The sequence below is a fragment of the Blennius ocellaris genome, assembly GCF_963422515.1.
Source record: "Blennius ocellaris genome assembly, chromosome: 13".
NCBI classification, from domain to species: Eukaryota; Metazoa; Chordata; class Actinopteri; order Blenniiformes; family Blenniidae; genus Blennius; species Blennius ocellaris.
Genome location: NC_137662.1, coordinates 7,627,727 through 7,655,442, shown reverse-complemented (window position 1 = coordinate 7,655,442; position 27,716 = coordinate 7,627,727). Strand labels below are relative to the sequence as shown.

Genomic DNA, 27,716 nt, shown 5'->3' with positions numbered 1-27,716 from the left:
TCTGACTTCACACCGGTGTAATTTACACACAGAAACACATTTCAAAAACTACTTCCAACCCCCCCCCCCTCCACCTCCCCAATTTTGATTTTCTCCGCGTGGGGGGGAAATCCTGCCGACGCTCTACAGATCAAATCAGCATCCCCCCAAATTCTCATCATGTAAAGAAGAAAGTCCTCGCCGTGCGATCCGCGTTTGCCTTTTTCCCCTCGTCTTTCTTTACCCCCCCCCCCCCCGTGCTGATATAGTAATAAAGAGCACGGCGGCCCGCGTGTCATCCCCGCACTCCCCACTCATCTGTCAACCATGCTCCGGCGGCCGCCTCAGCGAATATATGCAAAGCAGATAGATACGGCCCCCTTCACACACTTCCCCCCAATTTCCGTCTCTTTCACACACGGTGGGACACCCGGCGCCACCCCGCTTCCACCTCCGCGCCACACACACACACACACACACACACACACACACACACACACACACACACACACACACACACACACACACACACACACACACACACACACACACACACACACCTCTGCACAGTTTCCGGAGATGATCTAAAACCAATTACGCTGATTGAGGCTGCGAGCGGAGCCATTTAAAATGATTACGACGAAGCATTGTTCTGCATTTAACAGGACGAGCGGGAGAAAGGGAAAAAAACCCACAAAACCCTCAAAACAAACCTGGCGCGACGCGAGAAGGATGAGGGGAGTGATGTCGAGAGAAGGAAGGTGTATCTGGAGAGGAGGAGGAGTAGGAGAGGGTGTACAGATGAGAAAAGTTTTGCCCGGTGATTTATGCCTCTTTCCCGGCCGGGATATGAATCTGGGATGATGCTCCAGAGAGCAGCACTCCAGATAATGTTAGCCCATTTAAAAAGAGCAGATTTGTGTAGTCTATCAGGGTCGCAGAGTATTTTTTTTTTCTTCCTTTCCTTCCCCCTTTCCCTCCTTCCCACCCGCCTCCATGCCCTCCCTCCTCCTCCTCCTCCTCCTCCTCCTCTTCCTCCTCCTCCTCCTCCTCTGGCCCCTCCGTAGTGAGAAATTGGTTGTTATCATAGATCACAGATACTGCTCAAACCTCTTATGAAAGATGAATTAATTTCACTAATGCCTTAATGCAAAGCTCTCATGAGGGAGGCAGACTGGTGATAACCCCTGCCTCGTCCCCGCTTCCTCCGCCGGTGATTTATGCCCTCTTTTAGTAGATGAAACCGCCTAGATTTGCCATCCATCTGCAGCTTTGAGGAATCCTATTACACGGGGATCTTGGACCGGACAGGACACGCACGCACGCACACACACACACACACACACACACACACACACACGCACACACACACACACACGCACGCGCACACTCCAAAATCAGTCGGATTTTTTTTGGATCGTGATGTGTGGAGTAATTGTTGTGACAAATGTTGGAGGATACTCCAACTACACCATTAAATGGTATCAAAAGGAACACAGGGGAGGGGGCAGGTGTCTTTGTTACTCCCTCATAGCTAATTTTTCTTTGCACAAATAAACCAAGCTTCCTTTCACTGATGTTGTCCACCAACCCCCCCCCCCCCCCGAGGTTTCTCTCCCTGGAAAGTGACTGCGAAGAGAAAAGATGCTTGTCTGTTACCTTTACTGTCGCACATTAATAACGTGTCATTACTCATGACATCATGGCGACGAGTGGCGTGGAGGTGGTGGTGGTGGGGGGGGGGGGCTTGGTGTTTGTGTGAGTGTTTTTAAAACAACAGCAAGATGTCATTCAGTACGTTTGAGTTTACCTTCAGGACTGACAGCAGGTTTCGACGCATCAGGTCGGGAATCAACAGTTGGAAATAATTGCTGCATTGTCTTCAACCTGTTCGCCTAGTCTGCAATTAAAAGATGTGAAACGTATTTACAATAATCATTTTTTTGCCAACTGTAGTCTCACAGTACAAACCGGCAGCATTATAACACAAAAATATAAAGCAAAGCTCATCCTTGTTTTGAATTGGAAGTTCATGTTTTTAACATCAATTAAGGGTTGTCACCATAATAAATAACGGATATGACATCATTATATTAATTAAAACCTGGTGATGCAAATTGTAGATTGAACCACCCAGTCTGCAAAAGCTCAGAAACAAACCTCACCCTAAGCTGTTTTGTCTTGTATATATTTTCAGATAGTGAGGGGCGTCAGACAGGAAGTAGTATTTTCATACATTTAAAATTATTTGACGAGCAGTGAAAATTAAGTCCATGCAAGGAGCGCACAGGTGGAATGTGTTTTCAGGTACCATGGCAGGTTCGATTCCTCAGCTCCCTTTTGTCCACATGCCTAAGTGCCCTTGAGCTCCCGTTAGATGTACTGAACACCTTGCGTGGCATTGGTGTGTGAATGTATGTGTGAATGTGGTTAACGGTGTAAAGCACTTTTTGGGGGCTGCTCAAGCAGCACAATATACTCTCAGTGAAATCCTGTTAATACTGAATCACGCTGGCCTTGAGGACTAAATGTTGTCTGCGGTGTCAAATCATGGTCGTCAGGTTTGTCCATTTGTTGATGTGTTTGCTTCTTCATCGATTCAACCACTGATTTAAATCAGAATCGGGGAAGGCTGGGTGGAAGAGAGAGTCCAAAAGTCATAAGTCGAGCTATAGGCTATAGTAATTGGGTCCCGGCATTTCAGAAAATGCTTTACAACATCAGTTAAAGGTTTATTGTAATGTTTTGTTTTGTTTTTTTTTCTTCCGGTCCAACCAGCTTGGAACCCAAATCACATCAATCACGACTGGTGATGCGGTAAATGAGCCACTTATTGTTCATTTACCGCATGGCTTTTCTGTTTATGTTTTTTCAAAAGTGACCAAACTCGGTGTCAGAAAGAAAAAAATTATATCGAGACAAACGACTTCCAGTCGGTCTTTATGCTCGCGAGCTTTCTCCCCCAAGTTTGATTCTGATTTAAGTGACAACTGCTCCATATGCAAAACATGAGTTCTTTCCGTAATCCTCCTTTGAGTTATAGTTGTAAGCGAAGAGGAGGGGGTTGAGGTGGGTGGGGGGGGGGGGGGGGGGGGCTTGCGGAGAAAAAGCGGGGAAACATTAATTGAAATGCTGAATAAGAAGGAAGTGGACAAAATTGTAGGCACATTCCTTTTGAAAGGTCGCCGTGATGGATTTGGCGGCTTGTCGCTTCCAGTTGTTCCGTCAATCTCTCCAGCTCCCTGGTGGGGATTTTTATATTTATTTGTTTGGTGCAGTAATACACGCCCACCCCCCCCCTTAAAAAAAAAAAAAAAAAAAACATGGAGCCATTGCATCATAAGGATTTGTCATTGCCTTATATAAATAAAGTATACGACCCAGACCTTAATGTGCCCTTGCTATTGATTGTTTTACACAAGCGTCGGAGGGGAAAAAAAAGAAAAGAGAAGAAGAAAATAGCAGACAGGCTGTAGATCAACATCGGTACGAGTTTGTGTTTGGCACCGCAAACTCGTCCATTAAAGCGTCGGTTCTACACTCATTGTCTCCCCCTGCAACCCCCCCCCCCCCCCCCCCCCCCCCCCCCCCCCCCCCCACCCCCCCCACACACACACAGACACACACCCTTACAAGTTTACTAGCTTTCACCGAAGTTAACTTCGTTCCTTGTTTACCTCGTTTCTGACGTAAAACTCCACGCGCTGATTCATGGATGCGACGGTAAGGAGATGAAGTCATTTAAAGCGGCGTTTGCTCGTGAAACGCTCTCGGCATTCATCACCGAACGAGACACCTTGTGACACAGATGCCGCTCACGGTGACAGGCGTGATCCATGGGACGAGGAAGGAGCTCATAAAAGCGGGGCTAATGCCCCGAATAAGCCTTTTTTTTTTTTTTTTGGGAGGGGGGGCGTATATACGAAGATGACGGAAATGATGCTGGTTTGAAAAATCCAGGCTTCTCAAGCTGCTTAACCGCAACTCTCCAACGGGCAGTTTTTTACACCTTTAGACATTGCTCTCTGTGCTCCTTGTATGTTTTCATCGCTCCCCACACACATATAGACGTATGTTCATGTGCTGTCCAGTCATGTAAACGGTTCAGGAGGCCACCCCGGCCCACCTCTCCCCCCCTCCTCCTCCCCAGATGATGGAATAAAGATAAATGTGACTGTCTGCTGGGGCTCAAATCAATCAGCGTTTGTGTGTATTACTTATTACTCACAGTGCATTTCTGTCACAGGGCTTTTGTGTAACCCCCCCCCCCTTCTGACACCCCCCCCCCCCCCCCCCTAAAAACACCACCACCAAAAAACACCCCCACCATAATATTATTTATTGGGTTGGGCTTGAGCTGAAATATAAGAAAGGTCAAAAATATCAAACGGGAAACTGTGAAGGGAGGATGTTTCTAAACTGTGTGTGTGTGTGTGTGTGTGTGTGTGTGTGTGTGTGTGTGTGTGTGTGTGTGTGTGTGTGTGTGTGTGTGTGTGTGTGTGTGTGTGTGTGTGTGTGTGTGTGTGTGTGTGTGTGTGTGTGTGTGTGTGTGTGTGTGTGTGTGTGTGTGTGTGTGTGTGTGTCACATTTGACATTTTTATAGGAGGGTATAATTTTCCATTGGTCACAAGCAGAATTTCATGTAGTAGTTTTCTAGTCAATCTGGTTTTTTTTTTTTCTTCATCTCCACTCACTTTGTCTTTTTCCATTCACATTTTGACTCTCCTTCCAAGTGTGTGTGTGTGTGGGTGTGTGTGTGTGTTTGCACAATATGGTGGTCAGTAGGCGTAATATTGCCCAACATCCGGAGATGCGACGACCCCCCTCCTCCGTGCATCCGCCGTTCATCACTGTCATGGGCAGAGACGCCGTCACTGACCTGTGGAAGGTCAGCCAATGTCACCCCCGAGCCTTGCGACCTTTTGCGTTGCCCTCCGACTCCAGCCATCAACCCCACCCGCCCCTCCCCAGTGACTCTTTATAGCCACTGCACCTGATCTATGATATTATTAGACATGACCTATCCATTCTACCCAAATATGTATTCTATTTAAGAATACTCAGCCACAGAGGGCCTCAACATCCATACCAGTGAACTGGTACATTTGAAAAGATCACAATGTGTACTTATTGCCAATTTTTAGATTAAAACCAGTGGACTGAGGACATTTTTGAAGAGTGAAGATTTTTTTGTTTTGCTTTTTTTTTTTTTGTGACCTTTTTGTACTATGCCTGACTAAACGACTACAGAAATGTTTTTGGTTTTTTTGGTCAGTATTTTTACAATAGATGTCACCAACCTCATAAAAGAAAAAAGTATGCGTACAAACGAGCTCCTCGAATTTCACGAATACCAAACTGAAGAGGTCTGCCATAGCAGCAGGACAGTCCTGAAACCCATCACATCCAGCGTTGAGGCGTCTTTTTGTACGATTAAAAACAAATTGTATTCATGTTTAACTGGGAACTTTATGGTTTCTGCAGTGTTCAGCTCATCTTGTTGTGCGTTGGGATGCTGGTTTCATCATGCAATGTGGCTCGTGCTGCATTCAGGGGTTAATTAAAATCCCCAGTTAAAATGAATAAATATGTGTGTATCAGTGTCTTTTCGTGGAGTTCTATACCGAGAGGCCCATGTGGTCGAACCAACGTCGCTGATTTCCTGGCCAAAGTTCCAATTACTTCCAGATCATTTGCACTTGTTGTTGTGAAGGTTAAGGGTGTGATAAAAAAAACAAAAACAAAACACTAGCAGATGTACTTTGAATGAGACTAACTTAAGAAATGTACAATAAGTTGGGGTGCTGGATTTATGTTGTGATGATGGAGGTTTGGGGTGTCTCCAAGAGGTGGAGTAATTTAGGTAAAAAGCGAGGTGTCATAGTGCAGGGTTTTACCCCGGAGCCATCTTGGATTGTTGCCTTCAAGAAGGTGTGAAGACACGGTCCACGAGCTGATCTGAAAAGATCATTACAGTGGGGCAAGATGCTGGTGTAAACACTCAGTCTCACCAACACACACACATATATATATATATAATGGTTTTATTTGACATGTGCAGATATATTTTTGACAACCTCACAGCAGACAAAGCGCTGAGCCCGCCCTTTGACCCCTGGTCCCAGACCCCAGGTGGGGAAGCACTGCTATAGGGACATGCATCATGTGAAAGGGTGTCCTTTCAAGTACAGCTATACAAGTGTGTATCGGCTGTGGACTCCAGACACTATGGTGGTTTGTCAATGTATGTTCTATAAATTGAGGTTTGGATTTTGTTTCAAGGTAAAGGATAGAATCTGTAGGGGGAAAAGGAATTATTCCTATTTATTTATTTAAAACGAAATGAAAATGTTTGACTTAAAAGATACATTTTTGCGAGTTAAAATGTTGTAGTTGTAACGGCGATTTATCAGACTCAGAAATTGTGCTTCAAAAGCCATTAGTGGAAAAACAGTGATGAACTATAAACACTGACCAAATGATCCATTTTTCGTTCATTGAGTGTTTATAAGGTATTGTTCCCTGTGCGCGGTTTCATTACAAAAAACAAACGACACCGCCCACTTGTGGCCTAGCATGCTCACTGCAGCATTTTCAAATCATTGCTGTGTAAACATGAAACCTTTCTGAAAAGCAAACACGAACATGATGCATTTTCATTTCAGATGTGGTGTAAACTGGGCCTAATAGCATCTCATTAGCACGAGAAGAGCAGTTTAAAAAAATATGGATCTTATAATTTTCAAATCCAGCATCTGAGCTCTGTGAGGGCGACTCCTTCTTCTACACGTTCACCATTCCTGGTTTCAGGTTAGTAGACATTTAATTGTGAAGGTTAGAGTTGGACTAAAGGGCAAGAGCATCCATTATGTCAATGAATGGGCCTCATAAGCAGCGCTGTACACATCTGGGTTTGTGTTTAGGAGGTCAAGTTGGAGATGATGATGTTTTAGCGGGACAGTAAATGGAGCCGGACAGCGTCTGTGCATCAGCTGCAAGGGACCACATCACCATGTCATCATGTCTGCGATCGGACGGGCTTTTCTTCGTCTTCCATTTGATTGATCGTGTGAGACGATCGTCTCAACCGGACACACAATAGAAGCTCTTGCATTGTGATTTTTTTTTTTTTTTTTTAAGATGATCATTTCACTCCTGCGCCGCTTCCCTGCGTCGTTTATCGGTGTGTTTATTTACCCGGCCCGCGCGGGGCGGGGTCGTGAGCGCGTGTTTCACGAGCGAGCGGAGCGGCGGCGGCAGCGCGGCAGAGGCGGGAGGGGGTCAATCAGTCATACGTGGAGGAAATGGGGCAATCTGGGGCCGGGTGTCAGAAAAGTGATGGATTTTAATGCTGCGATTGTAGTTAATGGCTCTTTAAATTAAATCGAGATTAAACGTCTCTGGCGAGAGTCAGAGCTTGTACGGGTACTGAGCAAACACCCCCCCCCCCCCTCCCCTCTTCACCACCACTACACACTCCCTCCTCATCCTCAAACACTTTCTTTCCTTAACTTTGCTCGCACAAACACACGGCCACATTTTTCATGCAAAGGGACATGCATACATTTTGTGTGTGATTAGCCCGCGCCCCATCTGTTACCATTTAATGGATTCATTCGGTTTGAAACACTTTTTCTTTTTCTCCGAGTGGAAGGTCAATCTGTGCTGCTGCACTCATATCTAATTCCATTTGCTCCTTTCAAAGTCACAATATTGGGACAGCGAGTTATAATTGGGCCCATACATCCTGCCGAGCCAGTATGGATTAATCCAAGTATGCTAATGTAATTCAATTTGATACAGTTAATCTTGTACTAATGCAGATTGAAAGATGTGAGGCGCAATCAAATACCTCTTAGCCCTTTAATTTGCATCTGAGGTTTTTCTTTTTTTCTTTTCTTTTTTTTTTTTTAAATAAAATTAGTCAATTTGTAATTATGTGACCTGGCCCATAATTAGTTTATTCATCACTGCAGTTAACTCCCCATTAGGAGCATCAGAGAGAGAGCAATAAGCAGAAAAAAAGGAGAGAGAGAGAGAGAGGTTTAGGGGAGAAAAGAGCACTTATTTATCCTTTCAGAGGGAGAACACTCGCAGTATCAATTAGTCTCCCGTTTAATAAGCGGCTTCACAGTGAATCATGTGCTGTTTGAGAGCGATCCTCGGACTTGAGATTGGATAATTAGCTTCAGGTTAGGAGACGGCTGCGAACCAGACGGATGCTTTTCCCTCCCACCTCCTCCAGCCCCCGCAGGTCAGACATCTGAGTGTTATCTTTCATTCAGGCTGAACCTCTACACTGCAGACATAGTACTTTTATGTTTCTGGACTTAAAAATACAATTATAGGAGTCACGTTGTTTTCCAGGCTGCAAGTCACACCAAGGACTTGATTTGGTGAAGTCGGCCCCATTTTACATGACTTTTCAAGTAAAAACACAAAACTTTTGTTTTGTTTTGGGTGTATGTTTACAAGCTAACGTTGCCCGGAGCTACAGAAAACGCAAGTTTTTGAAAAGGCTATTGTGTAAAAGGGTGGAAACAACAATTTCTTGAAACGCTTGGCCTCCGTCGTTGCATTTTTGGGTCCGGAAATGTTCTGTGTGTACATGGCAGCGTTTTCAAAATGATTTTCTGATTACATGAAAATGACAATGACTTCCCCGAATGCCATATACCCTCATAGTTTTGTCTCATAAAATAATCTTCACATATTTTTTTTTGTTTCATTTTATGGCAAGGTATCATAAGTTGAATCAAACATTTGTGCTGATTAACACTTCTGAATTTCGTTCCGAGTTGAAGAAGAGAATTGCAGAGGAAACGTTGTGGGTGACGGACGTCGTCACTTTGACACAGTCAAATTCTGGCCAACAGTCAAATTCCACCATTGTCATGCTAAATTGAGTCTGTCTCTGTCTCTGCAGTACAAGTGGTCCAGAAAGGGATTCATCAGAACTCGATGGGCCCTGGCTGACTGGTGAGTTTTATTAATGGCTCTCTGCAACGACACGTCCCACCTCATCGCCGCTCAATCATTACGACTGTATCTGTGTGAGTAGAAATGAAGACCCGGCAGCGTCCGGTCACGTTCGGCTTCGCCCGCCAGCTGCGGGGCAGACAGAAGAAGAGACGAGGAGGGGGGGGGGGGGGGGGTTGGGTGGAAGCGGGGGCTTCATAGCTGAATCCTCTCCGGACAGCGTGCCGCAGGAGAAGGGAACAGGGGGGGATTCGATTAGACGTAATCGCGTTACGTCAAGCAGTTGCATATGACAGATGACAAAAAACATTACATGCAATTGAACCTGCGCGGGACTGAACACAAGCGCTCAGTCCAAGTGTGCAGAGCTCGAGGGGAGAGAAGGGAGGGTGGGGGGGGGGGCATGGGGATTGTAATCTAATAGAGGGATGACATGAGAACTAAAGAGCTGAAACGGTAAGCATTTAATAGGGGCATGACGTTTGACGAGAGAGAGAGGGCCTGCTGAAGAATAGGAGATCAGATCAGAGATGGGATAGAGGGAGATCGTCAGCACCAGGCTTGTTATTCATTTGTTCTGGGTGTCACTGCAGAATAAACCCCAGGAGATAAAGATCTAGTCCTCGGGGAGATGGGGGGGGGGGGGGGGGGGGGGAACGGACGCCCCGGCCGAGGGACGTTGCTAACAGAACACTGGGCTGATAGGATCAGCTGGGAGGAGTTCATCTCTGTACACTGAGCGATCATGCATTTTCCTATTCAGACATCTTGTTTGTGGCCTCATGCATGAAAAACTAAGGGACAGTTTTGAAAACCACGTACAGAGAAATGTACCAAAACCTGCACGTCAGTTTCTCTCCACCCACTTGTGTTTCTTGGATTCCGTCATTTTAGGCCACCAGCAGCAATATTTTTCTGTAATTGCCATTTTTCTGTTGAGAGAATTCCTTTTCTAATAACATTTTAGTTTCATTTATGGGCCAGATTACAATATAATTTATCATTTACTATTAAACCGCAGTCAGATGCAGCCAAGCTATTTAACCATTTAAATAGTTCAAAATTCTGTTTAAATTGCAAGCGGGTTATACTTTTTTGTTATATATATATTTTCAGGCACTTTTTCGACAGGAACATCAATAAAACAAATCTGTTTCAAATCCCAGAGGTGGACCAAGAACATTTTTACTCAAATATATGTATAGAAATACTGTTAAAAAAAACAATGTACTCGTCTCAAAAAAGATTCAAAGTATTAGTGTTATTTTTTTATTGTTAATGACAGATTAATGTTACATATAAAAATGATCTGCGATTGAAAAACATTCAGGCAATGTGAATACAATTTTAAAAATCACACAATAGTAAACAAATTCAGTGACACAAAAACGCTAAAAAAACGGCATTTTAAAAGTGCAAAAGGTTTGAATATTATTTTAAACTGTCGCCATTCTCAAAAACAATTGATGTAAATTGTTCCAAAAGCACATTTAAAATAAAAAATGCTCATTTTTAGGTTATTTAAAAAAAATGAAACTTATAGATGATAAAGTGTTGAACCATTAAATCATTAGTAATGTTTTATTGTATTCTCAAATGTATTGAGCTAATTTCATTAGTTTTAATTCATTATAAGTATTAAAATGCTGCATCTGTTTCTCCTTCATGTGACAACCGATGAAGCTTTAAATGTGACATTGGACGTTGGACGACAACGTTTAAAGTGTAAACGCAACATTTTGCATTTCCGTTTCAGAAAAAACTTCACGTTCACATGGCAACGTTTTCACAACGATGGGGTTAGCATGATGGGCCACAAGTTGACGCTGGCTTTTTTTTGTTTGTTTTTTGTTGTTTGTTTTTTTTTTTTAATGAAACCACAAACACTGTTTATATTCATGCACAGTAGCAGCGTTTCGCAAAAATTGCGTTTCCACCAAGACGGGAGTCTGAGCTTTTTTCCAAAAGTACCTTGCGAGCCGTTGCGTTCTCAGTGACGCCGAGCACCGTTGTCATGTGAACCGACACCCAAAACACAATGAAAGTTTCTGTTTTCACTTGAAAATGCTATTGTGTAATATGGGCCCGAGCCCAAAGAAGATTTTGAGTCCGCATAGAATATATATATATTTATATATATTATTTATTATTATTATTTTGATTACCGAGTAAAAGAAGCAATACACAAGAAGCTATTCCAATATGATCCGCTGTTGTGCTGTTGTGTGTGGGGGTGATTCGCTTGTTGACGCTTTCTGTGCATTTTGTTTTTCCTCCCCAGTGCCTTTGATCTGGTCAACATCCACCTTTTCCACGATGCTTCCAACCTTGTGGCCTGGGAGGGAACCCCCTCCATCTACTCGCGGTGCAGGCACAAGGCCCTGAGATACGTTTTAGACAGGTACTGTTCGCTTTTCAGCAACATTCTTCATGAGCTGATGTGTATTTTTGCTTCTTTACTGAAGCTTTTTCTCAGTTTGCCTGTTAGTTTTAGATGAGTTTACACTTGCACAAATATTCTCGTCAAGCTTTGAAAAGAAAGTCGTTTTGAGAGAAAACACTGTAAAAGAAATGGATAAAATCATCTTGGCTTTTTTCTCTTTCCATCCTTACTTGCTGCATCGTTTATGCACTTTCAATTCTCATTCATCAGCTATTTTATCTGGTCGATTCCACCATTTTTCTCCACTTCTTTTAGTGGCCATTGTTGGTGTAGCTCAATATTCATGTGAAGTGGGGACAATTCCTTTGTCTCGTACTGTTCGGTATCATTTTGAGAGACTGTTCACATGACTTTAATGTCGAAAAGTTTAATCTCCATTGAGGAGATTTTGGTTATCCTGACATTGTTTGCCTCCGTCGGGTGTGAATTTAACATTTGATTTCATACGTCGCAGCAGGTCTGTCCTCACATCTAACTGTAAAACGTTGTACACTGTCACTGTGTGCAGGAAAAACTAAAGTGCCATGCTTTAAGTCGTAGTACAATGTGACAACTTCTACAAGATCTTTGCCCAGTTTCAAATGCAGTGCTATGAGCATTTGGTGGTTTTGCCACTGGAGAGATGACGGCATACATCATTCTCTAGAGAAAGTGTCTCTCTGACCCCACAACTTGAACGAGACATTGAAATCATGGCTGTTCAGGTAAATGCGTAACACTGTTGCCTCAATATGGACCAACGTATCACCTTGATGAAGCTTTGCCATCGAGAATTAAGGCAGTTCTGAAGATAAAACAGTCCATCCTCCAGTCCGAAAAAGAAAATCTAGACACTATGTTTCAAACATTACTGTCTTTGAAACAACTGTTTTGGATTATAGTTGCTCACAGATGTTTTTACTGATGCCCTTAAACTGTCTTTTTGACTTTTTGTCCAAGTTTAACATGTTTATTGATATCCTCCATGCAGTTCTTTTGGAATAAGCATCGCAATTGTAAAGGTTTTTCTTCACTCCCGGCGGAGTAAATCCAGCCTCTATACAAACAGGCCGAGCTTATCCATTCATAGGCCGCACTAATGTGATTTATGGGATATCCATTTGCAAGTGGAGCAGGATGATAGAGTGCATGGTACAACCCCTGCTCTCTACCTGGCCATGCTAACACCGAATAAAAGCCTCCCGGTAGGTGACCTCCCATTCAAAAGGTGTAAGAATGCACGACATGGCTTCCCTCCACCTCCACTTTGAATAACTACATTCATATATGGGTGGCATACATTATCGCAGGGCTTCTCTGATGGGCCTGAGTTACGAGGCGCCTTCTAACGCATTCTATCCCAGCTCGTATTTTATTTCTGCTCCGCTCTTGATTTGATAAAAGAAAGCTCTTTAATGGACAGCAAAGCGTTTTAAGGATATAGGCACTTTTGCAGCTTTTTATTACATTGTAACTTACCTGGATTTACTGGCATAATGAAGTTTCAAAAGGACCCCTGTTTGTTGCTGGCCTTTTAGCATTTTGATTGTGTTTTCGAGGCTTTCATCGTGCTTTTACAGCTGATTTATTTGCAAAGGTCCTGCCGTAAATACTTTCAAATAGGCTTTATTTGGGTGGTTTGAATAGAAATCATGTTGGCTGGTCGCTCTCTACCTCCTCGCTCATCTTGTGTCGTGGACCTTGTCTTGATTTCTCGGCCATATCATTTAAAACTTCTGCTATTTAAAAAAAAAAAAGGGGGGGGGGGGGCAAGAGTTAAATGTAAAACAAGGTGGTGGAGATGTCTCCCGGCTACGCCGATAGGCCGAGCTGTTGGTGGTGGCACAGGGGTGGGAGAGTCCGCAGGGGGAATCGCGCCTCACTCGCTCACTTTAGGAGAAGCCATTGGGCGCAGATCCGGAGCACCGGAGTGAGAAAAAGCTGGTGGCACAAGGAGGGAAGGGAGGAGGAGCACAAAGGGTGCTCGGGCTCTGTAAAGGGCAGTGAATAATGGGTCGGTCCTTTCACAGAGGCTGCTAACCTTTTGGCAGCCACCAGCAAACTCCATTCTCCTCCGCCAATCTGGGAGGACAATGTGCCCGGGCCCAGCTTTGAATGAAGCGCTACCACCAACAGTGTTCCCATTCAGCGGCTGGTTGGGAACCATCTTTTTGGCTATTGTCCTAATGCTGACTCCTACCCCCAGAAGCTGAGCAGGAAAAGGGGACAGGGGGAAATCTCTAAAGCCAGGACTCCCCTTCTTTCCTTCAATCCCTCTCTCCCTCTCTCTCTCTCTCTCTCTCTCTCTCTCTCTCTCTCTCTCTCTCTCTCCCGCTCTCTCTCTGTCACTCTCTCTTCTCTCGTTCCACTCTCTCTGAGCTCTAATCTCTCATTGCGGGATGCAAGAGCAGAGTGAGGGGGCACAGGAGCACCGGCGAACACACCGCCAGCTGAGATCCGTGGGGCAGTCGGCACAGGAGCCCAGATCTGGGAGGGGGGGGGGGGGGTCGAACTGCAGCCTACACCTTATCTGGGGCCTCGGCTTAATAATGCAGCTTACAGACCATTGAGAACACATCTGATAAGCCTTTTCCTCTGTGGCTCTTTTAACTGCTAAACAGTGTTTATCTCCAAAGTGCTTGAAGGCCCCGGGGAGGAACAATGCTGAGAAGGAACAGCGTTTAGCCAGCCAGACCCCACCATTGAGTCACATCAAAAAAAAAAAAAAAAGTAGTGCTCTGTAGCCTGTGCTGATGTGTGGGCCACTTCCATAAGAGAAAAAAAGCCGACGCTCTGCTTGAAATGCATCCCTTGCTTGTTTTCCTGTCCTTTGAAAGGGCACATTTATGTGCTCAGTGACGCATCGAGCGCTATTTACCTTGTAGAATCCGCTCCCCTTGATGTCGGGAGATCATTGTTTTATAATTATGTGGGCGCTTTGATTGTGTGTGTGCGGAATGTGAAAGGAAAGCTTTATCGCTTGTCCAAACATTTTATTCAATTTAACAGAGCCGCATTGGTGCACTTTATTTTTTTCCACTCAATATCTCAATAGAGCAGTTTTCCATGATCCTTCATTTTCAGTTCATAAACCTCATTTGATTTACACTCGACATTCACTTCTTGTCTCAAATAAGCTTTTTTTTTTGGGGGGGGGGGTATCTCGCTTAAAAATCCCACGTTTCTTTTATTGGCTAGCTCATCTTTTGTCCACCAATCACGTTTGTAATTTGATAACAGCATCGCCATTGTTCTCGCAGATGGCCAACCAAAGCTGTGATCAGCTGACATCAAACACAAGATGGTTCAAAAAGTCATGGAAAATGCAGAAGACGAAAAAACGTAAAAAGTGATGCAAAATGCAAAAGTTTGTGTGTTTATTGTGAATATTTAGTTTCCTCGAGACAACTGATGTAATGACCTTCATGGAGAAACTCCCATGCCTTGTCATTTTACCGTCTTCTGTGGAATGATAGTATGAGATAAAACCAACAGGTTTTTTTTTTCTTGTTTCTTCCTCTTTCCTTAAAAAAAAAAAAAAAAAAAAAAATCTCTTTTGTGAATCCAAGTTTGTTTCTGTTTCCAACCCCCCATTCAGAGTGGCTGGTCCGGTTCAGGGGAGAACAGTTTTACATTACAACTGTGAAATCCTGGCATAAAGGCTTCCTTTGTGGCGAGCCATTATTTTCACACAAATATAGTCCATTGTCACTATGCTGAAGTTAATTTGATCAACATTGGGGACATTTAACTGTTTTGTTCGCTGAAAAGACTTGTTTCATGCTCATTTTCGGGGCATTGAAAAGCAATGATTGGCAGAAAAATAATGTTGCCGTTAACAATTCAAAGCAATTAGTTTCCCATGGGGAGGCAGTGGGCCGCACTGGCCACCACACAGCGATGCTTTGTCATTTTATGGAGGGTCATCAGTCAACTGTCAGAGCGTCTCAAAGAGCCCTCCAATCTAAATGTTTCCCTTTAGGCTTTTCCCAGAACAACGGGCTGAAAGAGCAGAGAAAGGCCGGCTCGTTTCCAGCCAATCGACATGTTGAGCTGCGAGAGGGAGGACTGGATAATCGCACGGAGATCCTCCATAAAGCCTGAATGAATTTATTAGAGAGCCGTGTATGTTTGCATGCTTTATGCTAATTGTGTTCTGCAGTGTTCTTCCTGCATGTCACGTGTAACTCGAACTCTAATTTTGTCCTATAACTTTGCGTCAGGAGTCTGGGAACGAAAACGATATTCGTCATTCAATGCACCGACCCCTCCAATAGCCAAGATTGCAGCGTGTTTTCTGAGTGTGTACATTTGGCTGTGTATGTTTGGGTGGCGTCTCTGTGTGAGTGTACTGCCTTCTCACCCTGGGAGGCCCACAGGAGCAGAGGTTAATCTTCCTCAATGTCTCTCCGCCCATAGTGGGCCTGTTTATTTCCCTCGCTCACACACGCTGGACTTCCCACCCTTGTGAGGACATACTGATCTTTTTATTCCAACCTTTAACCATCACTGACAGACGCCTCAACTCACTCTAGTATCCAAGTGCTAACCTGAACAAGAGCTGCACAGTTTTCCGGAAAAGACTGAACCCAGTTCAATCCTGGTTTACTGCACTGCCTTTCAGATAGGGCCCTACCACCATAGATTGTTTTCTCATTGGATATTTTTTGCCCTCATCAATTTCTTGGCTGCAGTACAAAAGTCAAACATTAAAAAAAACAAAAAGTCCACAGACTGCTCCCCATCTGCTATTATTTTTAAAAACAAAGCACAAAGACTTTTAACATCAACAAATGTAATTATCACAATAATCAACAACATTATCATATTCGCCTAATATCCTGCGCCCTAACCTCAACCTAATAATTTAAGCTGTCTCTCATTGCGTACCTGCTCGCTCACCTTTGCTATTTAGAGTGCAGAAGTACATTCAGACAAGTGCATACAGACCTTTAGAACAACACATATTCTTTGATACTCGCCTACCTCCAAACGAGGTTTGATGAATCAGCCATCTCAAGTTTTTATTCGTGACAATATACACTATGTGCACATCAGCAATATTCAATCTGAGAAGACAAAAATGTATTTACTTGGTGCTAATTTGTTTTGTAGCACATGATAGAGCAGAGGAGAACACGATGACCTGACCTCACTTTAATAGTTTCAGACAAAAACGTTGTACAGTAATCATATCAGTCTAGTCCTCAATGATAACTTTTACCGCAGCTTAAATCAAAACCGGGTCTCGTAGATCAGAACAGCTTATAAGCATCATTCTACATTAATCATCAAATTAATAAGATTTGTTAATTCAAAAAGTATTTATTTTCAGTTTTAATTGTTAAATATTGCTCTGTCTTCACATGCTTTGCTCCCGACTCACTCAGGCACAGGGTTTTGTGTGAAGTTTATGAGGCCGTCAAAGTGCTACACATGACATAATTTATTGTGTAGATGCATTTTGACTAGATCATCTGTGCTTCATTTCAATCCGACTAAATATCAGGAGGGAAATGATAGGTTAAATCCTCATTTTTTCCTCTCCGTGGGTCAAAGTTTTGTTTGGCAAAACTCTGAACCCCAAAATGCTCCCAGTGGTGGGAGAGAACTGTCACCATGGGTGTGTGGGTGACTTCGGAATGGGTTGAAGAAACACGTACACGATAAGAGAAGTTCATTTACCAATATTATTGAAAGTCATTGTTGTCAACTGTTTATTAGAAAACAATAATGTGGAATTTTATCGAATTTAGTTTAACCCTTTGAGGACACTTTGAAATTTAGGGTCCGGGACCCAGCAGCTCTTCTCGGGTATTGGTGGTCTGATATTCGTCATTTCTCAAACACCAAATTCTTTCCTTGACAGTTACTCATCCACGTCTCATTTAATCCTGAATTAAGCTGAAGTTGGCTCCCAGGTGCCGTCCTCATCTTGAGTGCGTCTTGACAGCACTATTGGCAAAAGGCAGACTTATTCCTTAACCTCTGCATGACCGCTGCAACAACCTCACCCCCCCACCTACCCCCCCCCCCCCCCCAACCCTCCCTCAGCACCCGAGCCTTCCTTCACGGGGCTCTTGGTGTCGGGGTGGGCGTTACTAAGGAGATGGGGTTTAAGCAAGAGAAGGGGGATGAGGCTGAGGCTGTCCTGCGGAGTCAAAGGTCCCGTCAGGGGCCATCCTTTGCCCATTCAGAAAGACGTCAGCAGCACATTCTTCACAATGTTAACATTCTCACAAATTCTCAACATTTACTTACAATAGATGGCTGCGCTCAGCCCTACTATTGTGTGCGATGTCCAGTCTGACCGTCCAACTTATGGTAAGTCATCTTGTCAATATGATCATGACATGGCCCCCAGTTTCACCCTCATAATCCCACACAGACTGTCTATTACCGCTCGGTTTAGCTGTCAATCACATCGTATAATCTAGCCAGGAATCAGTGAGTCATTGGGGCCTTCAGAAAGGAGAACGATTGAAATGTTGGTGTGATTGTGTGTCGTCCTGGTGAATTGGCGATAGCGTGTTGCGTGTAATAATGTTAAAAGACTTCTCAACACTTTTTCACGTGGTCAGTTAACTTCTGCAGTGGTGTGTTTGTGTCCATGAGAAATCTGACAGATAAAAATACGCGTTAGTGTCTTTGTGTCGATGGTTTAAAGAGCCTGGGAGCAGAATCCGGGGCCATGTTATAAATTAACGTCTGACCCCAGTCTTTGTGTGGCCTCCGTGGAAAGGCCCGTCGAGGAGCCCCCCCACCCCAAACCCATCCTGGCCCAAACCTCAGTGAGAACAGCCCATGTGAAGAGGCTCTTTCAGGGGTGTCACCGCGCGATGAATTGGCCAGGAGAAAGCATGTTTATAGACTGTGTAAAGGAGTGCGTCTTTGTGGGAGAATGTCACTGACACTGTTACAGTTTGCCTGAATGAACTGTGATGACGAGGCTAATGGGCGTGGGGCCCCCGTTGAGGGTTAGGGTCATCGAGCCCTCACCCCAGAGCTTGGACCCCCCACCCTCAGGCCCCTTTTCACGCCCAGTAGCTGTAGCTAATGTTGCAATTCTTCGCTGCCCCCCACAAAGGCCAAGGAAAAAAGTCAACTTTCACACCAGCGGGTCACCATGAGTGCTTTAGGAAATGGTCGTGTAAACAGAGTGTTACCTTCTGACCTGTGGCTGATACCTTGGAGCGGCAGACAAAACAGCCCGGCTGCGGGTATTAGACATGGCTGTTAGCAGGAGAAAGACCCCAGGCTCTGGAGGAACACCCATACACTCTCTTACTCCTTATCCTCCTTTCTCACTTCATCCATTCTTATTAAAGAGTGACTGCCTCACTCACTCCGTTGTCTTTTCTCGCTCTCATTGTTTTGGCTCTTTGTGCGACCGGTGCACGTTTCGCTTTGGACAAATTGAAAGTCTGGACTCTTGTTTGAATTGTTTCTCATCGCTCTCGACCTACGATGTGGCAAATTCCCCGCCAGCGCACCGAACACTCGAGTTCCCACGCCTGTGAGAGCTGCATTGACGCCTGTGCTCAGCCACTTTACTGCCCTCCATTCGAGCCGACAGGATAAACTGACCACTAACCCTGTTTGAATAGAGCTGAGTCTCTTAGCACCCGGCTGTGAGGTCATTAATGACATCAGTCCCGGTTTGAGTTTATTAATGAGCCACTGCATACACGCACTGTCTGTGCAACTTCAGCACCGTGCTCGGGAGTTTTAAACACACTGATGTGCAATTCGTCACTTTATAGGCGAGTTTGCTGCTTTGCCTACATGATACGTTACCACTCACAATGTCTCTTATAGCTATTGAACTAGGTACCTGCTGTGTTTGTTGGTCCTGTAAAGCAGGACCATTCATTCCGCAGCTCCGCCAGGTCTCACACTTTCAGATGATTTATAGCTGCTGTGATGCAACAGCATCAGTTTGGATTAATGCGACAGAAGATGACACATTTAAAATAAAATGTTTACCATTCATCTCATCGCGGGAAATGTAGGTGAAAAAGAACTCGCCCGATTTGGACAATGTGGGGTTTCATGACATATTGATGTAGTAACATATACTGATGATACATCAGGACTTGTAAAATTCAGTCGTTTCCCTCATTCTTTGTTGTTTTTCTCATTCTGTAGCAATTAACGTTGTCATCATTGAAATGGTCCGTGACTGACCAAGCTATGTGTGATCCATGTGGAACATCGTACCTGAACGCCCCCTCTGTACAAAGTCATAATACAAACTACTCTTGCATTATGCGAGAAGACATGAGAACACAAGGCTTCAGACCTTCAATTATCACGTTATGGAAAACACATCTTCATGGAACGCTTCAAATTTCCGGAATATTTTATAATGTGCATTACAAACTTTTGATTTTTCTCCGTAATCTTGGATTATATATTTGTTTTTCATATTAATTTTGGCACCCTTAACCCTCTTTTAGGTCAGGTTTCTGCTAATAAAAGTATTGGCACACCTGCAACCTGAGATAATGTGGAATGTTGTGGGTGAAGGTACAATAATTTATAAGATAATTGTTCTATATTCTTAAATGTGTAGCTGATGTCCTAAAATTAATATTGGGGATAAATTATTGATATGGATAGTTGGCTATGGAGATACCTTGACTTTGAGCATTTTTACATATTTTACAAAAATGGATGAAAACTCTGCACCTGTCTCACTCCAGGAATGTTCACCACTGAAAAGAAAGAGTCATGGGAAGTAATAACTTTGCCAAACTCAACTTTTAAGCATTTTAATTAGGTCTTCAATTGTACATTTTATACCCCACCTGATGAAGCAAATGCGACGGGAAGCCGATGGGCTTGTTTCTGTTTGATACAAATTAACGGAGATATACCCGCTCGGTGTTTATTATGAGAGCTGCGTTGTTCGCCTCCTCCCTCCAGTCACCTTTCTGCCTCACGGAGCAGAAGTGGCCGTGCTTTACGGTGGGCGGCCAGACCGAGACCCACTGCTAAGAAATGCCTCCTTCCGGCTTTACGGCCTCATAAATATATTGTTATCTGTTCCTGGGAAGTCCGCGGTGAGATTTATCCGAGCGATTAGTAGAGATGGCGAGCCAAGCATCCCAAATCATTAATTACCCATGAGCCTGCACTACATCCACCTTAATTTCCAATCCTTGCTCCTGAGAAAGAGCCCCTTTTAAGTAGTTGATGAGGCTTATGAGTTAATTATATGTCGCTTAGGTGCCTTTTTTTCTCCCCCCCCCCCCCCCCCCCCCCCTCCGCTCTAAGCACTGGGATGCCGGCGTAGTGGTGAAGTTCTGGAGACCTGGAAGTATTCCATCTCAGAGACTCTGAGGTCGTCTGACAGTGTACTCTGGGGTTTAAACAAGCAAATGTATTCAGTGCATTAAAATGCTGGCACCACATGCGGCCGTCGGGTTGTAATGCTTCGTCTCGGTGTAAATCTGTCAACCCGTCGGGTTCAGGACTGGACAGGTAGGGAGCACCTTTCAACACAGGCAAATATAATGGCAGTAAGACAGGAGGGGAAAACAACATAAGCAAAATAAGTTTGGATATTCTGAAACAAGTGGTAGAAACATTTAAAACCACAATATATTGGTATTTTAAGGTCCAATCATCCATCAATCTTCTATCAAGTCTTTTATCCATTCAGCCATTCTTTTGTCATTCTATTTATCCTTTGATCCATCCCGTTAAACTTTCATACATCCTTTCATTCGTCTCTTCATTTCCCGATCATCCACCCATCTGCAAGTTCCATCCTGCACGGTCCCCTGAAGAAAAACACAAAGATGTAATATATTTTGACGGAGTGATTCGGTGTTATTTGAATGAGTTTATCCCCTATTTCAGTTTCAATATTTTGGCTTGCAGTGGAAGGTAGAAATGTTTAAAAAAAAAAAAGAAATAAAATTGCCAGAAGTCTAAATGAATTAGGGCAAATAATTCATCATGGCCATCATTATTTTATAACTTCTATATCCAGAGTGGTGGCCAGTCAGTCACAGAGACCAGCTCTTCCTGCTATGTAGTTTGGACTGTTGATGCTTCTCCCCCTATTTCATGCAAGAATTTCATTTGATTTCATGTCTGGAAATTATACAGTTTGGATGGATTGAGAGGTTTTCTAAAGATTGATGGTTGGGGAATGTTGCGGTCACTGAAGGTCATCTGCAATAAACACTTTCTCCACTCTTTCAGTTGCAGGGCCATCCCATAATGTTGTACAAGTGCAGCAACATTGAGTAGTTCTTCAAAGTACATGAAGGTTTTCCATCTGTCGATAAAAGGCGTCTCTGGCCTCAAAGACACAGTGGGGATCTGCTCCTTAAGCAACAAGCATAAAGTTTCAGTATTTCAGAATATTGCGTAAATTCACTTTCTATCTTTTTCATCCTTAATCATTGTATTATACGCCAATGTGCCTGTCGGGTGAAAAAGCTGGATGCCTTGACCATCATGGCATGGGGACCCCCTTCTAAACTTAGGGTTCACACCAGCAGGTGGTGCTGTGGCCTTCATGAACTCAGCCGCTTGAGGTCAGGGGAACATCAGAAGGCAGCAGGAGAAGACTTGGCCAGCTGATCATGTCGCTCCCTGTCTTTCTTTTGGGTGTTAATACTTGCTATCATCTGTTGGCAGGATCACGGACGAGCGGTATGAGAGGTTGCCATATTTCGTCTTTGGGGACTTTAACTTCAGGTTGGACTCGAAGCCGGTCATTCAGGTGAGTGTTTCCCTCGTCTCGTACACGCCCTGTCGACTCTCCCGTGCAGTACACGAATACATATGTGCACAATTTTGTGCTCATTTGCCACAATCATTCATGGTTATTTACAGTCAGAATCCTGGTAATGTAGAGTCTTTATGTGCACGCGGGGGCCATTGCAATCTAGTCGAAGTGGTTTTAGTGGTGCACTGTCTCCTCAGAGTTATGACTCATTAAACTCTTGACTGTGGCTGGCCCAGCTGTGTTTGCCAACCGAGCCTCCAAGTGCATTGTTATGTTACGGTGCCATTCAGCGCTCTTTCTCTGTCCCTTCCTCTCGCACCCTCCCCTCCTTCTCTTGGTGTAAATGAGGCTAGAGGGAGCTAAGGTAGTCCTTCAGTGTTTGGCACCCACGGGAGGGGAGGGGGTACTAGGGGCAGAGGAGGTCATGACAGCCCACCGCGGACGGCGATGCGCTGTGATAACAGAGTGGGAGAGACACTTGTCGGCCGGTCCTCGGCCTCCGCTCCAGCACAATGCTCCTCGAATCAGTGGGCCTGTTGAAGGTGTGGGCATTGTCTGCTTCTCTCAGAGTCCCATTCACAGCAGAGGGGAAGCTCTCTCAATGGATGCTTCAAGTGACTCGTCTGCAGAGAAGCTGCCCGGCCAGCAGGGGGGACAGTGAACCACCCTCTCCATCTCGCCCCCTCGGCCATCCAGTGGACATCACATGTTTTCACTCAGTGATCTATCAGCAGGCATTGATTAATTGCCTGAGAGTTTGCACAGTACATTTGATTTCAGCGCTGTAATTGGGTCACATTAACCCGCCCGGTCATGTGAGCGCACGGCGCTTCAGAGGGAGATGAAATCCAGAATCCGCAGGAGCAGATGTTCAAACACTGAGCCCATTCAGAAAGCAGCCCCGGCTACTCAATGTCACCTGGCACACACTGAGGTCGCCACATTGATTTTATACCCCGTTTATTACTTATCAGCAGTGCTGTGATAACACACAGTGTTCTACACATTAAAAGATATAATCCTTCCTCACAGTGAATAGTATTACATACAAATATTTACATAAGAAAATGACAAAAACAACAGATCAGAGTTGTAAAAGACTGGAAACGCTGTGAAATACATTGAAAGAAAATGCAGCAGTGGAATTTTCGAATTTTAGTGTCATGTAATATGCTTTGATATTTGTTCAGGTTCTAAAATAGCACATTTTTGCATGTATTTCGATCCATGTAGTCCTCAAGACTGGGTATCTAAAGAGCAGCTCAGAGAGGAATTGATCTGTAAAAAACTGCAAGGCCAAACTTTATTCACTACTTATTCATTATTTGCACTGAATAATATCCAAATATTTCAAAAAAACGTATACATGTTCGTAAAATGTTCGTTTTGAAACGCGTACAAAAAATTTATTTTCTGTTGCTTTTCTGAAGTTTTTATGCCAATTCAGGCTGGTAAACGTTACATTACATTATCAGTTGTTTTTTAAACCTGATTTTAGTAGCTTGATCCTTCTTTTCCAGCATATTTCAAACTATTTTGACGTTTCAGAATTATAGTCTATGAATAGAATAGGATAGAATAGATGACTAATGGAAAGAATGAAATTAACCAAAACACTATTCACAAGGAGGAGTTATACTCTTATGGTCACAGCCATTTTAACCATTTTATCTCTTTATGTAAGGAGATTATTTCTTTTTTTTTCCTTTTAGAGATTCGTTGAGAATTATTTTATAGTCTTTTTTCACCCAAGACATATACATTATTTTGAGGATGACTTTAGTGTGTAAATAAAATGTTTGTTTAACTTAGTGACAGCTTCAGGGAGCCACTGCAAAAGTCAAAAAGAGCCACACCTGGCTCCAGAGGCGCAGATTGCAGACCCCTGGACGAGACGATAGAAATTGTGAGCAAAGCTTTGGTATTTTATTCATCCTCATTTCAGTCAACTTGTCTTTTCCTGTATGACAGTGAGTACTATTGACAGTTTGTGTTAAACGATACAAATCATATTCCAAAAAGTCATATTTCTGTTGTTGCCATGGGGTTTTTATTTACAGTTTACACACTGTACAAACTCTTTTTAGAAGTGTGTGTGTGTGTGTGTGTGTGTGTGTGTGTGTGTGTGTGTGTGTGTGCGTGTGCGTGTGCGTGTGCGCGTGCGCGTGCGCGTGCGTGTGTGTGATCTTGATAACTCCCTCCTTGTCCCTGCCGCTCTGTGGTAGGTAAGCTCTCTCGCCCTCTCCGTGTCTCGACCGCTCCGATATGCTGTTTGAGTGCGGTAGGGGTCACGACCCCTTTTCCAGGGATGTGTTAGGCTTGCATCGGTGTGTGTCCATCTCTGCCCCCCCACGTCCCCCACGTCCCCCACGTCCCCCTTCAACACAGCCCCTTTTTTATGCACCTTGGCCCTATTCACTTACACATTCACATCCACACACACACACAAACCAATTTGTTAGGCCAGATGAAACCGATTGATTTACTCTGTTTAAAGGGGGGTGTGGCAGCAGCGTAGGGGGGGGCCCTTCTGAGAGTACCCACTCAGGAAGTTAGAGCTGTGGACGAAGACATGGACCAGACGGTTTGGGGGGCTTCAACCCCCCCCCCTATTACAGTTTATACTAGCTTTTTTTATTTTACACCAAGAAGATATAATTGTCGCTGCTCGTGACAATAGATTCTACATTAGGCTAAAATATAAATATGTATATCAACTGAACATTAGACGCTAACTCCCATAGCTAAAGCTGTGACATGCTGTCATGTAATACCACTTTTTACCACGCAATGATCTAAATGAGTCACTCATGTCTGTTCTTACACAAGAACAGTAACCTGGAAACTTTACATACAATAAATATCATCATGACTGATGCTCTTGATTCTCCAGTGACTAAACTTCACCCCCTAAAAACAACATGGTATATCCCAAAAAGTCTTTCCCAAGGAATTAGCTTTTAGCAACACAGCCGCCACCTGATGCGCAAGTGTGTTATTGTTTGAGTCTCGCAGATAAATGACCATAAGGTCATTTATGACGCATAAATGACCTTTATGTTTTGAACCACGTGTGTATTCGCTGTAGCGTCCAGTCGGAGGATAACTTCCAAACAAGCGCCATGTAAAAAGCGACTCATTACCACCACCCAGTGGCCAAAAGGAACACTACCGAACTCGAACTTAATGTACCTTTAACTGTACAGTAGAGGATGGGCTTGCTGTTTCTCACGAGTGAACGTAACAGGAGGGTTAATGGGGACGACGACAACAAAAAAGAAAAGCAGATGATGTCATCTGTGCGTTGTTAAAGGGGCCGGCTGCTTCATATAAACCCGTCTCACTCAGTGGACCTGTCTGATTTAACAGCGACCGCCGTGTTAGCATTAGACAGAGCTGTGATGTCACCAATAAACAAATGGTTTGCAACCTTGGCTCGGGATGTAACTCACAGCCGGCAGGCCGTTTTAAGCCCTTTAATGACAATTAATGTCAACAGGACAATTAGTGCACATCCACTGGGGTGCTTAACTGTAGATGGGCGGCCGCTGGATCGATCGTCCATACTTATCCGAAGATTGATTCAGACACAGAGAGGCTGGCTCTCTTTCTCAGTGTCTGCAAGTCTCTCTCTCTCTCTCTCTCTCTCTCTCTCTCTCTCTCTCTCTCTCTCTCTCTCTCTCTCTCTCTGCTTTTCTCGCTAAGCTTGCGCCATTTTCAATCAATGGATCAGAGTCCGGCTGTTGTGTGAAGCACAGGAAATGATCGCCAAATCCAATGCCTGTGTGATTGGTTGAAGGGCCAGGGGAGTTCCTCCCTGAAGCGCCCATGGGCCTCCTGAGGCCTCACTTTGAGAATCACTGGATCAGAAAATACTCGGCGAGTACACTTCTGTACAGCTGCACGCTACACCACGTCTCTTCTTCTCCACCTCTCTTTCATTGTGGGTGACTAGACTGTGGACAACTGCTCGCCACTCCCCTGTCGGCCATCCTCGCCTTGTGGGGAGGCTGGACGGGATCCAGAATGTATCCGTGTGTGCACAAGAGAAAAGGAGGTGGGTTTGTTATTGTCACTGGGGCAAATTCCAGGTGGCAAATTCCAGGCATGCTTGCGCGGCAGGATCAGTAACCAAAGGCCTGGAGCTGCCCCCTCTTCCCCACCCTCACCCACCCTCCTGGGCAACCCCATTAATTGTGTCCGACAGAGGGAATTGGTTTCAATTGACCCCCATTCAGCGGCCTTTTGACTGGCAGACAAAAGACACAGCCACGTGGAGACTAATGCTAGGGCTGAGCAGCCTGGAGGTGGTCCAATCCCCGCCAGCCCTCTCTCTGCTCTCCCATGGGTCCGATCATGCTTTGGCTTGATCACGCTTTGCATCGGTGCTGATAAAACAAGCGGCCTCAAAGGACGGGGTTTGAAGATATTGTCCGGCGAATTCGCGCATACAATACTTCACAGTCCACTTCTCAATGCTTGATTCCTTTTAGCCCCCTCATTGAGCACTCGTGTTGGGAGTCTCATTCAGGTCTGAATGAGGTGTAGCCAATGATGCTATAAACTGGCAATATATTCAGAGGCTATCTCATTGCAGCTGAAGGACAATTTATACGTTTAAGGCCACCTGTGAGCTTTGTTCCCAACCTTAAATCCGGGGGTTTCCTCCACTGCACTGCTACAGCAAAGCATCAGGGGTCTTTTTAAATCGATTTTTAATCAAAATCAGATTGGCGCCTTAAAACATGTTGCATGTTTTGCCCTTGTGGAAACGCTACCAAGGTAGCGCCCCACTTTTTTTTTTTTTTTTTTTATTACACCCTCTTGTAGTGAATAAGCAGAAATGGTCTGTAATGTTAACTTCTCATTTTATCATAGTTTAAGTGGCAAAAATAACTGATCCAACTGAAAATGTATTTGAAATCTATTAGAAATTCTGTAAAAATTGGCATTCACCAGTCAATTTACTGTAAAGCAGTATTCAAACAACGGAAATGAGCCAGTGGAACAAGGACTGTATTGTTTTCATTAATAATCATCACCCGAGTTAAATTTACAAGAAAATGGGAGGACAGTGTGGAGATCCTTTCATAGAACTTCTATGTCCAGAGTCAACCATAGTTGGATAATAACAACTACCTACAGAATCCAAGTAAACCTTAGATAAAGGATAAATATTATCTCTGGGTTAAACATAATGGCATTATGATTTATTTATTTTTTTTTTTTTTTTGCAAGAAACAAATAATGGGTTGGGACCAAAGTGAGTCACACAACATTTTTTGAGGAATCTCCAAGAGTGAAATCCCGAGAAGAGATTGTTGACTTTTTTTAAAGGATTCTTTTGGATTTGATTTAGCAGAAGATTTCAAAGTGTTGGAATCACAGCTCATAGTAGTGAATCTCGATGCTGCAGTTGTGTTTTGCACATTTCTGAGTCTCGGGTTCCTAACAGAAGGGTCAGGCAGCTTTGCAATATTTTTTCCAGCTGCAGCTTTATATTATGAACCAGTTTAGTGCAGCGTCCCTTCATTTGACTCATTGTGGACTTCATAAACATTTTTAATTAATATTTTGATGTGTAAACAT

General features: G+C 44.0%; 1 protein-coding gene across 1 annotated transcript in view; it reads left to right on the top strand.

The window, feature by feature from the left end:
• The window catches only part of inpp5a (inositol polyphosphate-5-phosphatase A), a 155,299-nt gene that overhangs the window by 85,193 nt on the left and 42,390 nt on the right, over positions 1-27,716 (top strand). Inside the window, exons 5-7 of the mRNA XM_080507389.1 lie at positions 8,906-8,958; positions 11,240-11,359; positions 22,037-22,121. Coding sequence (XP_080363515.1) covers positions 8,906-8,958; positions 11,240-11,359; positions 22,037-22,121 — 258 coding nt within the window. The remainder of the gene's footprint in view (positions 1-8,905; positions 8,959-11,239; positions 11,360-22,036; positions 22,122-27,716) is intronic.